Below are 15,280 nucleotides of genomic sequence, written 5' to 3' on the forward strand. Positions count from 1 at the left end.
CTGCAGATTATAACATCTGCTGTTAGGGGTCAGTTCACACATCGTTCCTATTTGTTTTCGGGACATGCTGTTCCTGTTCCTCATGGTGTCGGGTAGTTAGTCGTGCCTTAAAGTCATTCGTGTAAATGACAGTACAGGTAATGGAGTAGATCTAGTGAACTGAAACACTGTATACATTTCAGAGAAAAGGTCCATCCTGGAAGACTGCTTTTATTTTTACCTAATATTAGAGGTGATTGAGGTACACTGCCGTTCAAAAGTGCCATTCAGAAAAAATAAACATTTGTGATGTTACAGAAGATTTCTATTTGAGTTCTTTTGAACTTACTATTCATCAAAGAATCCTGGAAAAAATGCATTAGTTTTCACAAAAATATTAAGCAGCTTATCTGTTTTCAACATTGATAATAATAAGAAATGTTTCTTGAGTAGCAAATGATATTTGAATTATTTCTGAAGGATCATATAACACTAAAGACTAGGGCTGGGTATTGTGACCAATTCTTCGATTCGATTCTTATTTTTATGGTTTCAATTCGATTTCGATTCGATATCGATTAGCTATCAATATTTCATTTAAAATGTTAGTTTTGCAGACATGGGATCCATATTTTGATATAAATGCTGGTAACTGAAACTCTTAAGTTTATTACTGAAATACACATCTACATTAATAATAGGGTGCACACAGTTGTTTTTTTTTAGTGGAGCGATTCGAAAGATGGTGACACCTTCAGGACGAGAGGTAAATATTCATATCCTCTTACGTGAAGCACGCGCATTAAGAATCGATTCGGGGATTTCCCGAATCGATATCGTTGCGTTAAACTGAAGATCGATTAAAATCGGAGAATCGATATTTTTTACCCAGCCCTACTAAAGACTGGATTAATGATGCTGAAAATTCAGCTTTGCATCACAGAAATAAATTACATTTTTACAAAATATTCAAATAGAAGACAGTTATTCTAAATTGTAATAATATTTCACAATATTGCTCTTTTTACTGTATTTTCTGATCAAATAAATGCAGCTTTGGTGAGCATAAGAGACTTTCTTAAAAAAAAACATTAACAAATCCTACAACCCCAAACTTTTAAAGGGTAGGTTTGTCATGTTTTTGGAATTCTAATTTCCATGTTTAGAGTGTTGAACACTTTTATTAACATTCCTTTTCCAAGAAAAATGAAAGTGTAGCATCAAGGCTTTCAGTTGCATGATTCGAAACCTTGTTTGGATTAAAATTCCACTTAGTATTAAATGTGGTTCATGTGATGCCATATGCAGTAGGGTGAGCAGATTGCCTTCCGCTTTTCTTCCTAATTGAGATTTAAACTTCACCAGATATGTTTTTCAGACCACAGATGTTCGTAAGTGAATAAGTGGTTTGTAAATTTGCCCTAGCTAATATTTAATCAAAGATTATTATCAGTTTTGATGCATTTGCTAATGCTGCTATTCTTTGTGTGTGTTTTATTTCCTCCAGCTTAACCACTAAAGTCCTGAACAGGATTTGCGGTCTGTCAATGAGGAACTACAGGCTCATCTTTTGCCATAACCTGAAGCAACCATAGATGAACAATTCGTCTGCTACTAGTGAGTGGAGCAGGAGATAAAGTGAACTTCTTGGCATTTGTACAACAAGGTAAGCTCGGCTGTGACAAAAATCAATTCATACTGTAATCATACCAGCTGAGATAAGATGCGTGAGACCAGCTGGTGTTGTCATGAAGACATCAGGTGTCTCGACAGATCAAGTTCAGATTGTGTGTACATTTCTGATCATGCCGAACGCTAATCAGATGCAGTCGCAGAGTTTTTCCTTAACATGAACAGCTTGTTCGATGTGTTTGTGTTGTTTATGATGGAATTTGCATGTTGAAGGAGAATCGCAGCCACCTGCTACCATCAACCAAATCGGCGTGCCGCATCTGATGGCTGTATGATCTTTGCACATGACAGTCTCTCTACTTATTTCAGCTCTCCTCATCTCCACGCTCACACACGATAAGAACCGCCGCTTCCGAGATGGGAGAGGTCCCGCTCCAATTTTCAGCTTGTTTTGTTCTTGTCCGGAGTTTGTCGTTTGAGCTCGTGCCCCACCCATGATAGCGTGTTTGTTCAGGGAGGTCACGAGCCGGCCGGCCGATGTAACCTTGTTCTGGGCATCTCTGTGTGCAGACGGACTGAAGCAGCTAGGCTGTGGAGGCGATGAGGAAGAGCCTCAATACTTCCCTCAGTGACTCCCTTAGCACGGCCAGAGTGTTCGGGATCCCCCTGGAGGAGGTGCAGCACAGCGGGCAGCCAGGACATGAGGTCCCCCTGCTGGTCAGGAGCATCGTCGAGTACATTGAAGAGCACGGTGAGTCAGGGGGGAAACCTGGTGATTCATGGTACTTTCTTTCTAGCCTTTATTCGTTTTTAACTGTCGTCACTGATAGCAGCATCACACTTACTGAAATGACTCCAGGGATAGAAATGAAGTCCAGAAAGTGCATATTTATAATTTGAATTATTGTTTTATAAGGTTTCCAATCCATTCAGGCAAAGGAAAATGTTACATATACACATGCATACTTCTATCTAAATATATTCAAGAATCTATTAAAGTCAAAACATTGTCATCAAAGAATGTAAGCTTGCTTACTTTACTTTTTTTTTATACATACAGTATTACAATATTCAGATTTTCTATTAATCAAAGAATTCTGAAAATGAAATCATGTTTTCTACAAAAATATTAAGCATTACCACAGTTTGATTAATTAATTTCAGCATAAAACCAAATCAGCATATTAAAATTATTTCTAAAGGATCTTGTTACGCTGAAGACTGGAGTAATGATGCTGAAAATATATTGTAAAATAAATCATGTATTAAAATATATAAATAGAAAACTATTTTAGTATTTCACAATATTACAATTTTTACTTTATCAAATTAATGCAACTTTATTGCGCAAACGAGATCCATTTTCAACATTTGAAAAAAATTCTTACCGATCCCAAACTTTGGAAGGTTGTGTTTATTAGTATGATGTAATGTCATAATAATTGTTTTATATGCCTTCAAAACCCCCCAAAGACTTTTCTTTCAAATATGCAGCAAGGTTGTGTAACACATGAGTATATAGCTGCTACATAAATAGTTTAAATATTTTTGTATTTATCAAAGTAGCACAGCATGCAGAGCATGACATTTTCATCTGATAAAGACAAAAATGTTCTTTGGTTTGATTGTACGATAGGAGTTGCTTCCCTGTACTCCCAGATCAAAAATGTACTTCCTTTATTGTGCAACATCAGAGTTAAAAACGAACATTAGAACATTTTTCAGCCCAAGACTTTTATAATACCACTGTATCGATACAGCAAGTCTCTCACCTACTAATTAACTGCCGCACGTAGAGATGTAAATGCAGAGCTCTTCAAGTTTTACGTTTCAGTTACTAGTATCTGCAAATTGCTGAACTTCTCACTCGTACATCCAGCAGACTGTGAGAATATTTTAATTGGTCTTTAAAGAGATGAGGACTGCAGCTTGATGTTTACATTGCAGCACAGGCAGGATGTTGAAACTAAGTTGGCAGGGCTGTTAAGTCCTTCCTGTCTGAGTTCAGCACACTGGCATTTCTCCTCCCATTTCATACGGAAGGATGTTTTTGTACTGAAGCTAATTTAGACATAACAGCGAGCGACGCTGTGGCTTCCCCTCATGCGGTGGTGCAGAGTCTTATATATATATATATATATACACACACACACATACAGAGCACCAGGAATGTGAACCGAGACACACCGGCTAATGCTGATTTGCCAACTGAGCTTTTAGGAAGCTTCTGATCTGATCTGGCAGAGTTCATTTTAAAAGTGCTTCAGTCAAGAACCCAGCCGTAAAAATATCCATTATTGGTTTTATTCTAAACATTTGGGTTGAAGAATGTAAACTTGTTCCATCATGAAATTAAAATATGCCACAATTATTTTTTTTAAATCAGCAAGTCTGTTTCATTATCTCATAGATGTGAGACGGAGAGAACGTAGCTGATGTTATCACACTAACAGATCTGACTAAAGGGATTCCGAGTTTAACAAGCAACTGCTCCGCTTAGTCAGCTGCTCTGTGCAATGATTCAGTGATTAGAGTCTCTTTGGTTAGATGTTTATACGTTATTCTGCTAGTAAGTTTGTCTAAGTGAGCTGTGTGTTTGTGTTTTGTAGGAGGGCTGCACCTGGGTCTATTTCTAGTGAATGGGAACGCAGAACGCGTGGAATGGCTCAGGCAGCGCTACGACAGTGGCGTTGAAGTCAACCTGGAGAAGGAGGCCGACCTGGCATCCGCCGTCAGCCTGCTACGCCTCTTCCTGCAGGAGCTCCCCGAGCCAGTCATCCCTGCAGGCTTACAGGCGCAAATAATGCAGCTCTATCAAGGTGGGTGAAGCTTTCACGCTGCCCTCTTCTCTTATCCTACCAGCTGTCCGAATTGGCTTAAAGGGATAATTCACCCAAAATGAAATGACCCCATGATTTACTCACCCTCAAGCCATCTTAGGCGTATATGACTTTCTTCTTTCAGATGAATCCAATCGGAATTATATTAAAAAATGTTCTGGCTCTTCCAAGCTTTGTAATGGAAGTGAAGCACCCATTCACTGCCATTAAAAAGCTGGGAAAAGCTTGCCACATTTTTTAATATAACTCCAATAGTATTTGTCTGAAAGAAGAAGGTTATTTACACCTAGGATGGCTCGAGTAAATCATGAGTTATATATCATTTTTGGGTGAACAATCCCTTTAAGTTGAATCTCTCTGCATTAAAATGCTTGTTTTACCTTCTGGAATGTTCTGGCGACTTGTAATATATTGCATCATCAAAGCACGGTCATAGCCTTTCATACCTTTACATCAGCCAGCTCACCTCCCATCATTATAACTGCACATCCCTCTGAACTTCCTCCTCATTCTGACCACTGGTTTGTTTGCTCTCCTTTAGACTACAGCAGTGAGGAAGAGCTTGGCAGAAACATGAAGTACTTCCTTCAACAGCTGCCTCAGGTCAATTACAGCTTGCTCCGCTTCCTCTGCCGATTTCTGTCCGGTGTGGCGTCTCTTCAGGAGGAGAGCTGGAGCATAGGAGCTCTCGCTGCCGTCTTTGGGCCAGACATTTTCCAGTAAGATGCTTTTATAGTTTCTGATCATTCATATTAGCTATTTTGCTTGCAGAAGAGAAAATCATGTTAGAAGAGCGAACAGTCATTTTTTCCAGTGTAAGACTGTTTATATATGCCCACACAGAATCTTCACAGTTTCGATTGTGTGGGAAAATCTTAAGTATGGTGAAATGATAAACAGAGATGAATTCAAAGGACAGGGTAGATGATGTTGAAGTTGACTGTCGAATCAATTGTTTGGAGATCCGTGAAAAAATTAACGCTGAAATGTATAATTTCTGCAGCATTAGGGGACGTTCACACAAAACGCGTCTAAAAAGCCGAGACGCAGCGCTCAGGAATGGTTTTTAAAAAAAGCACAGTGCAGACTGCCTCCTCTGCCATGTTGCCGTCAAATAATGCCAACATGCTACTGTAAACAATAGCTCACACAGCTTGGCCCGCCTCCATGGTCTTCTGATTGGTCTACTGTTTTGGAACTGAAATTGATGAGTAACGCTGTGTGTAAAAGTTGAAATTCTTTTAACTTGACGTGGCTTCTTAAAAATGCGGGGCTCACGTGTGAGATGCTGTAAAAGACGTGAGTGCAACGGTTATACACGTCCATCTAGCGTTTACATAGAAAAACAATGGAAAAATAGCACATTGGAATGGAAAAAACGCATTCTGTGTGAACAGACCTTTAAGGTCCTTGTATGCGTTTTCGTATGCGGGTTTTCTTTTTTTTGTATTCGTCATCCTTTCCTATCAAAATGCTTGCTACGGATGCGAAAACGCAGAAAATCGAACCTAGTCTGAATTTTTTTAGGACAGGCGAAAGTTTCGGAGGCAGTGGGTAAATGTTATTGACACAACGTGAGGTCGTATTTATTTTTTAACGTGCGAACATTTCGGACTCAGTGTGCAAAGACCTTTAGTCTCACCGAACGGAATAACAATAACTGTTGCAGAAAAACATTTTTTAAAACTGATTCCCAAACACTTGTTTCCTGTTTGCCGTTGTTAAATCAGACAGACAGTGTTGCCCAAACTCACACGACATGGTTTAGCTAATGCTTTAGAGTCCAGATGGTTGGATTCTCAAACAAACAGAGCAATATTTTGATTATTTTGCACCAAAAAGTCAGCATTTGCACAGTTGAGGAAATCAATCCACTGACATATTAAGCTGATATAGAAGAAAGTATTTTACCATCAGAAAATGGCACACTTTTAACCTGATTCCTGTCTACGTTCTGCAGTTTAGACACAGATGTGGAGGATCTGAGAGAGCAGGAGTCGGTCAGCCGTATTCTGGCAGAACTGCTGGAGAACCAGGAGGAGTTCTTTGACTCGGACGACGATGACATTTCCAACACCAATGACTACAGCTCCATTAATGACCAGGTGAACTTTCTTTCCTATGTGCTTCAGCAGTGCTATTATTGACATTAGTGCTGCTCATCTGTATGCACACAAGATATTGTGAAAAAATTGATTATAATTTAAAAATGTATATAAATTGCTATTTATTAAAAACCTAGAAAAGTGAATGACAAGGATGCACCATTCAATCAACCACTGATCTCCACCAGATGATATTGTAAATCGCTGCATGCATCACACAATACGCTCACACTAATAATGAATGAGCTTTGTCTCCGTTCTCTGCATATGACAGCAGCCATGGAAGTAAATTGTTGGATTCAGATGTTTACAGCCTGTTTATTTTGAAAATAAATGACATGCATATAAATTGTAGCATGTCCATTTTCAAATATAATTATAGTAATTCGGCTGAAGCGCTGTCCAATAAGAGATAAAAGCAAAAATGCAAACAGATGCAGAAGTGAATTAAACAACAAATACATTAGTGATGGTAAATCTGAATATACTTACTAGAAATATGTTGTATTAAACCAAGCCCTAAAGAGTAAACAAATCGCATGTGCTAATAATTATTTAGAGTTAGTATTGGATAAAGTGTGATCATTGCTAATATCACAAAGAGTGAGAACAGAATATTACCATAAATGTTGACGTTTCACAAAATGACATTGTAAACTGATGATACAAAAAAAGGCCCTTAGAAAAGTATCGGTGATTGGATTAGTTTCAACATGTAACATTTTTCAAATTCATATATACTCATATTCATCATATTTCCTGATCAGTGCACGGCTAATTGTTAGTGCTGTGCTTACAAATGCTTTAGGGGAAGTTGTACATTTGTTTTCTAGATCAGTAGGCTTAGTGTAAGTCAGTATTAGCTTTGTTCCTCATGAAATACTTGCCCAAACCTTGCAAATGTGATATTGCGATTTGAGTTTTAAAAGGCGATTATATACTTACGCTCTGTGTTTGTTTAAAGCTTTTAAAATGTGTGCCGTTTACCCCAGTTCCAGGTGGAGGCAGCGCTTTACACAAGCAGATGTGAAACACAGAAAAAGGAAAAGCAGTGTTAGAAGGTTATGATGTCTGCAGTGTTATGTAATAGACTGAAATCCATCCAAAGGTGTGTCTGTGAGCGTTTGCAGACTGCTGGTTCTCTCACAGTCATTTGTTTTCTTTGAAAGTGCAGATTGTTTTAAATCTCATTTGTATGACACTCACATCCTTTTAAGGAGCTTGAGATTTCTTACCTCACCAGACTTTACTGCTTTCTTCATATGCACATGAAATGGATAATAATAGGCTTTACATTCTCTCCAAGAAACTTATCCTTTTCCTTCTCCCTTAATCAGACTGGCAAAAAAGAGGAAACAACCCTTTTGTACAAAGACAATACTAACCACAGTTACATAACCGAGTGATGTAAGTTTGGTTTGGTCTCCAGGGATATCTCGTTTTCATAACAGGCAGAATTTGATAGACCAGGGAAAAGTTAATCTAAAAGACATAACCTGGAGAGCTGCCTCGCTGTCTAATCTCTACATAGGCAGCTGCCTTTTCAGTCAACACCTTCAAATGACTGATTTGAAAAGCTTTACATAGACATAACTCACAACTGATTCCAATAGACTGCTGCAGGGATGACGTGTTTTTGTAGGCCAAAAGACAGCAATGAGTTTGCATTTCATCGTTTTGGGGGGTTTTGAATGTGTTTTTGGTTAAATGCCTGACGTAGGGTCTGTGGTTAACACAAGCTCAAGATATTTTCACATTTTATTCTATGACGATAAATACTTCAGTAGTACCTCAGTTGTGATTTTGTTCAAGCTTTTGCTTGTCTTGAAAAAGGCAGTTGCTTACAAGTCACTACATGGCACTACAGAGGTTATCAGAAACATTAAATATCATCACACTTTTTAAATAAAGACAGAAAGAGCCGTTGGAAATGTTTGTTTCTGGCAGTTTTATTTGGGCTTTAAAATTCATAATAAGTTGTGCTCATTTGTGAAGATTTTAATGATGAACAAAACATGTAAGAATCATTAACGTTCATTTTTCACTAATAATCCAGAAGCCAGTGAGAAAATCCTATTGGGCTTTTGTCAAGGGAAATTACTTCTGTACTGTACCTTCCTGGTTGGCATACAAAATACGTCATCACTGCAGCATTTAATAGTATTCACATGCATTATGTAAAATAGTACAGGTGCGGTCACAGCAGAATTTCAGTAGTTTTGTGGGCAAAAAAAGGTCCATTGTCTGTTGTCAATAGAATAGAGAGATATAAACCACAGTTCACACAGACGTCACTTTCAAACCAGGCAGTCACTGGTCAGCGCTGGGAATTTGTGTGGCCAACTTGAAGCTAGTGACAAATCTGAGTGCGGAAATCTTCCAGCCTCACAAGGAAATTCCAGATTGCACAGATTCCTATTGATATTACAGAATTTTGCACGCAAAAATAGCTAAAAAATCAGTAAATATGACTGTACAATTTTGCTACCAAATGAAATATTCTGGACCAGGTCTTCACATCGATGATGCCTTAAAATGCACCCTACTTATGAAGCTCATTAGGTTTTGGACCAGAGCTCTAGTTGGGCCCTGTAAAAACATTTTAATTTTTTTCCCAAATTCCATTTTATCTATTTATTTATTTATTTTTCCAAACTCAAATTTTTTTTCTCGTTTCCATTTTTTTCCACTTCAATTTTTGTGGAGTCTTATTAAGGGTCAAATAAAATTTTATTAAGCAAAAAGCATGTCTAATTCAATAAAATAATGAAGCTTATACAATTTAACGTCAATTTATTAAAAGTTTTATTGTTACCAAATTCTCTGTTTAAGCATGTCTGATTATTTGAATGCATAAAAACAACTTAATTTATTAAAATGTAATTTTACAATAATAGGGCCCTATGAAAAATTTTTAATTTATTTTTCTGAATTTCTGTGTGTATTTAAATTTTTCTGGTTATCGAATCCATAAAACATTAATTTCATTTATATTTTAATCAAATGAAAATTAAACACTTTAATTTTTGACAAAGGGGGTTTACAATTAAAATTAAAACATGGAAGAAATATTGTGTGATTATTCCTTAAAAGAAGTTGTAATAGTAAGTTTTTTTTAATAGTAGTAGTAGTCGTAATAGATTTAATTGTACTAGCCTACTTTTGGTTCATTCATCCAAAATTTGACAAGTTCTGTGGCGCTCCGCATTATACAGGATTCCGCCATTCCATCTGCATTTTCATAGGGCCCTACTCTAGTCTGCTTGGAGCAGATTCACAGCCTCCCTTGAAGGATAGATCAGGTTGAAACGGATCTTATTGGCTTCAGTGGGTTCCACTGCAGACATGCTTGAAAATACTAGACATTACAGCATCCCGACTCCATACTGTAAGAGACGGCATAAGAAACAGAAGGGACAGAAACAAATGTAAGCAGCGTGGGGAAGGTCCTGGGTGACCTATCTCGATTCAGGCCAGTGCTCTAGGAGCTGGCATATGCTGAAATGAATATGGGCGTAAATCACAGATTTATTTCTAAGCTTGTCGCTCGAGAGACTCTCCCAAGCACTCATCATATGCCTCACCCAGGGCTCATTGAGATGAGATGGAGCTGACTTGTGTAATTGTTTGGCCCATGTCAAGGCTGGCGTGATTTTGCATTGAATAAAGCATTCTGGCTTGGCAGGGCTTGTTACATAAGTGCCTAAGATTAAATCATTTTGATAATCCCATATTACTAAGAGATTGGATTTGGGACAGAGGTGGACGATGTTCTGTCCATATAAGGATGCACGGCTTATTATGAGCAGCCCTGACTGGTGACCGTGCCCTAATCTCCCTAGCAACTCTTGCTGTTGTGTGTTTATCATTCAAACTCTGGTGACTGTAAAAAGGTTGTGTCCTTTTGTTCTTCAAATTCCTTTTTCTGCCCTGAAATGTTCCGACCTGTTGTGGCCAGACACAGAAATAAAGCAGGTGACCGTGCAACGCTGCAGATCTTTGCACACAGTTGCTGAGCCTGTTTTTCTGTTCCTCAGAGGCTGTGAGATGAGTTCTCCATACGTGTGGGTTGTTTTTCCTCTTTGGTTTGTGTGTGGTTGACAGCGTTTTTACTAATTAATTAATGAAGAGCGCCTTTAATTAGAGTCTCCGTCAGCTCTCTGCTGTTGGTTTTTGTATGCAGATGTTGTATAATCTGGAGGCTGCACATTAACGAAGCCTCTGAGGCCAAACAAAGGCTGAGTTTCTGTGTGCTTCAGCTTCTTGGAGGTATTAAAGCATCATGGATGAAGCTGTGAGGGTGTTTTCCCCACCCTGGCTGCAGCGTCTGTGCTTAAGACTATGTGGTCGTGTTTTGAAAGCAGTAGTTACTAATAGGGGTGTGCGATATGACGATTTTTGATCGTGGACGATAAAAATGTCTCCACGATCTGCTTTTTAAGAAATATCGTAGTATCGCGCTACCGCGCACATTGTCAAATACAGTTCTGGCGCCGCCGTCTCTATGTACTGTACAACACGACATACAGCAGTAGAGTTACTCAGACAGGACACTGCACTTATTCGCGATCGCAAAAGTACATTATTTGCATACAAGCCTTGCTGGTTAAATGTTTAATTCGCGCGCTGGTCTGACCTGCGCTTGTTCTGATCGCATACACCTGAAGCACGCGCACTAAAACGCCTGTCTAACAGCGCCTGATTACTCAACTAAGTTATATTTTGCGCTAATACTGTCAAAACACACAAGGTTTACATACAGACTGAGTTGGTTATCTCTAAAATGAAAGTAAATAGTTAAGAGAGAAACGGATGCGTGCCTGTATATTAGATGCGTGCAGCTCTTAAAGGGACAGGACACTAAACGTGCTGTCGACTGTCATTAAAGGGATAGTTCACCCTAAAATTTAATTTCTGTCATTATTTACTCAGTGGAAAACCAAACAGTTGCTGGTCTACATTGACTTTGATAGGAAAGAAAAATCCTATGGAAGTCACTGAGGACCAGCAACTGTTTGGTTTTCCACCTTCTTCAAAATAGCATTTATGTTCAGCAGAAGAAAGAAACTCATTCCGGTTTAAAACAACTTTTGAGTAAATGATGATATAAAAATACAACATTATGACAGAATTGACAGACAGATGACAGAATATTAATTTGTGGGGGAACTATTCATTTAACGTTAACAAAACAACAAAACGCAAAAGAGAAAAATCACTCACTATTCTTGACTGAAAAACTTTAATACAGTTGCTTTAGGAATCAGTCTATCTAGTGTTTTATTTTTATATTTGTTCATTCAATTTCATTGAATGCTCTGCTAAATACACCTATTGTACCTGGAAATAAAGCACTGTTTGTTTTATTTGTATATTATGTGTATTTGTAATGTGTATCTTTGTTCTTATTTTTTAATAAGAAAATAAAATAATGACAAAGATTTTTTATCTTCGCCCACTTTGGCCTAAATATCTGCCATGCATCTTTGTCTTTCTAGTTTGGCTGTAATGCTCAGACAACTTGTAAAACCAAAATAGTAAAACTTAACAAAGAATCGGGATAAAAATCGTGAATCGTGATATTTCTATAAAAAATCGTGATATGATATTTTTCCCATATCGCCCACCCCTAGTTACTAATAATGAAAACAGTGTGAGGCAGGGGTCATTTCCTTCACAAGTTTTGCAAGTTTTACTTTGTTCATTTTATTATAACACCTCCGCTTTTGTGTCCATTGAGACAAATTCTACATCAGTCCACAAATTATTAATAACAATTATTACTATTATTAACTTATAACAATGATACATACTAATACTTCTGCTACTAATAATAATTGTTGTTGTCATTATTATTAGTTATAATAAACAATAATAAAAATGGTATTAGTATTTTGTAATTTTATATTATTATTATTATTATTATTAAGTTATAAGAAAGAATAATGATAATACACACTACTCCTACTACAGCTACTACTATTATTATTAGTACAATAATAATTTTATTAGTATTTTGTCATTTTGAACCGTTGATAATAATACATACTATTACTAATACTTTTTTTATTATTATTGTTATAGGCGTTATTATTAATAATAAATGTATTCGTATTTTGTAATTTATTATTATTATTATTATTATTATTATTATTATTATTATTATTGTTGTTATAATCAATAGAACAATGATAATAAATACTACTAATAATAATTATTATTATTGTTGTTGGCATTATTAGTTATAATAAACTCAATAATAGTTGTATTAGTGTTTTGTATTTTTATATTATTATTATTATTTATTAAGTCATAAGAAATAGAATATTAATATATACAACTAATAATAATAATAGTGATTGTTGTTGGCATTATTATTAGTTATAATAAACACAATAATAATTGTATTGGTATTTTGTAATTGTATATTATTATTATTATTATTATTATTATTTATTAGTTATAAGAAATATAATAATAATAATAATAATACATACTGCTAATAATAATGTTAAGAATTATTGTTGGCATTGGTATTAGTTATAATAAAATGTATAATAATTTGATTAGCATTTTGTAATTTTATATTATTATTATTATTATTGTTGTTGTTGTTATGCGTTTGGCCACTGATGTTGTTATTACTATTATTAATTCTGATAATTGGGTGAAAAAAACATAGGAGGACAAATCATTTCAGATATTATGTAAGTGTTCAGCTAGATTTAAAAGCACATCTTTTCAGAGGAAACAACCAACTAGCATTGTACATTTACTTTACCTTTATCCAAAAGCAGTTTTACCCAAAGTGACACAGAATGCATTAAAGTTATACTTTTATTCTAGATCTTTACATAGATGTGCATTTTGAGCTGTGCTCTTGCTGAATAAGTACAATGCATAGTCTCGGTGTAATTGCATTGTCTTCCTGAAAAAAGCAGATCAAATCAAATGGCAAGGTCCCTAAGGATTCCCACCTCTAAGATGTGCAATACAACACACTAGTCTGAAGAAATATAGTGTGAAAAGCAGGTAGGATGAAAGATCCTAAAATAAAATGGCTTAAATCTGCAGAATCTGGGGCTTCAGTGTCCAAAAGATAAATGAGAGTGAACCGTAGCTGGAAGCATATAGAGATTTGTGAAAATGCAGTCGTCCTCCAAGCTGTTCTGCACGCTGCATGTGACTCCTATCTGCACGGTCCCTCAACAGCAGCCCCGCTCGACCAATCAGATGTGGAGGGAAATGGTTGCTATGGCAACATGGCAGCGATACTGCAGCAGATGCAGGGTGCATTTGATGATGTGCTAGTGCCAAAGTTTGTCTGATATTAAATACTGTCAGATAGATTTACACACGGATGTGCAGCCTTGAACGCTGTGTGCCATGCTTTGAATTCCTCTGACGGACTGTTAGCACATATTTCATCAAAACCTATTTACGTAACTCATTCAGGTGATAAACGCATGCACTCAGATATACAGTGGTGGCCAGAATGATTAGAACACTAGTATTTTCAGCAGCTAAAAATGGTTTTAAGTCAGTTATTTCTATCTTTTGCTGTAGTGTGTCAATATGAATAGAAGTTAATTGATAAAGAAAATCTATTTATGACTATTTTTGACAGCATCCTCATTTTACAGCATTTTTACACAACTTTTAACAGTACTGTAGCTTTGCTGGTAAGTTTCTCGAAGCGTCTTGGAGACGTTGCCACAGTTCTTCTGGATTTATTCTGTCTCCGTTTGTTCTGTTTCTTCATGTCACTCCAGACAGACTGGATGATGATCAGATCAGATCTCTGTGTGAAGCACCGGCTGTTGTCAGACACAAATCTCACTGGAATATTACAATTAATGGCAAAATGAATGTTTGGAAATGCACACTTTCCTACTGACACGCTACAGAAAAAGATAGAAATAACTGACTTAAAACCATTTTTAGCTGCTGAAAATACTAGTGTTGTAATCATTTTGGCCACCACTGTGTAAAGATAAGATGAGACTTAAAATTATTTAATGCGCCATAATTGAATAGTCTAATATTACATTTGTTAAATTTATATGAATTACATGCTTAAAATAGATCAAATAATCATTTTAATGAGTATATCTAATTAATAAGCTCAGGATCCATGGCAGCATTATAACATCCTGTAGTTATCACCAACGTACGTGTGATGTCACGAATCAGCGGTTGTACCCACAGCATGCGTGTGATCATGTTTGCAGGCGTGTAAATTAGGCTCCCTGCTGATAATCGGCATAGGTGTGGGGCATTGCATAATGCCTGGATCTCACAGGGGCGTAAGATGTTGACATGTAATGTAATACTAATGATGAATTCGACATAAATGCTGCTGAAGTGGTGTCAGCGGGCCTATGGTATTCACATTTTCCTCTCTCTCTCACCCCTGCAGATCACCGAGCTCCTGGAGGAAGAGAAGTTGGAGGCTTGTGAGGAGCTCCCGCGGGACGCGGAGGACGGTCCCTCTTCCCTTTCCCCTAAACATGCCAATGTCGCCCCCTCCTCCAGGTAAAAGCAGTTTTAGATACATCTTCATCTGGGATCTCTCTAGTCTGAGATCCCTCTTAGAATCTCCCTGTGCAATTTAATATGAGCGTGTGTGTATTTAAAAGTTCAGTAACACAAGTTACCTTTACATAACCTCACATCTGTGCCACTTATCACATGCTGACATGTTTTTCCACCAGCTCTTGATAT

The 15,280-nt window shown here is 36.9% G+C and overlaps 1 protein-coding gene across 4 annotated transcripts in view; it reads left to right on the plus strand.

Annotated features, from left to right (window-relative positions):
• The window catches only part of fam13b (family with sequence similarity 13 member B), a 61,598-nt gene that overhangs the window by 17,722 nt on the left and 28,596 nt on the right, over positions 1-15,280 (plus strand). For all 4 annotated transcript variants that reach the window (XM_079438598.1, XM_079438600.1, XM_079438597.1 and 1 more), the window contains exons 2-7: positions 1,487-1,645; positions 2,182-2,362; positions 4,221-4,430; positions 4,993-5,170; positions 6,412-6,556; positions 14,976-15,091. In XM_079438598.1, coding sequence (XP_079294724.1) covers positions 2,212-2,362; positions 4,221-4,430; positions 4,993-5,170; positions 6,412-6,556; positions 14,976-15,091 — 800 coding nt within the window. In that variant the 5' untranslated portion in view covers positions 1,487-1,645; positions 2,182-2,211. The remainder of the gene's footprint in view (positions 1-1,486; positions 1,646-2,181; positions 2,363-4,220; positions 4,431-4,992; positions 5,171-6,411; positions 6,557-14,975; positions 15,092-15,280) is intronic.

The sequence above is a fragment of the Barbus barbus genome (genome assembly GCF_936440315.1).
Source record: "Barbus barbus genome assembly, chromosome: 17".
NCBI lineage: Eukaryota > Metazoa > Chordata > Actinopteri > Cypriniformes > Cyprinidae > Barbus > Barbus barbus.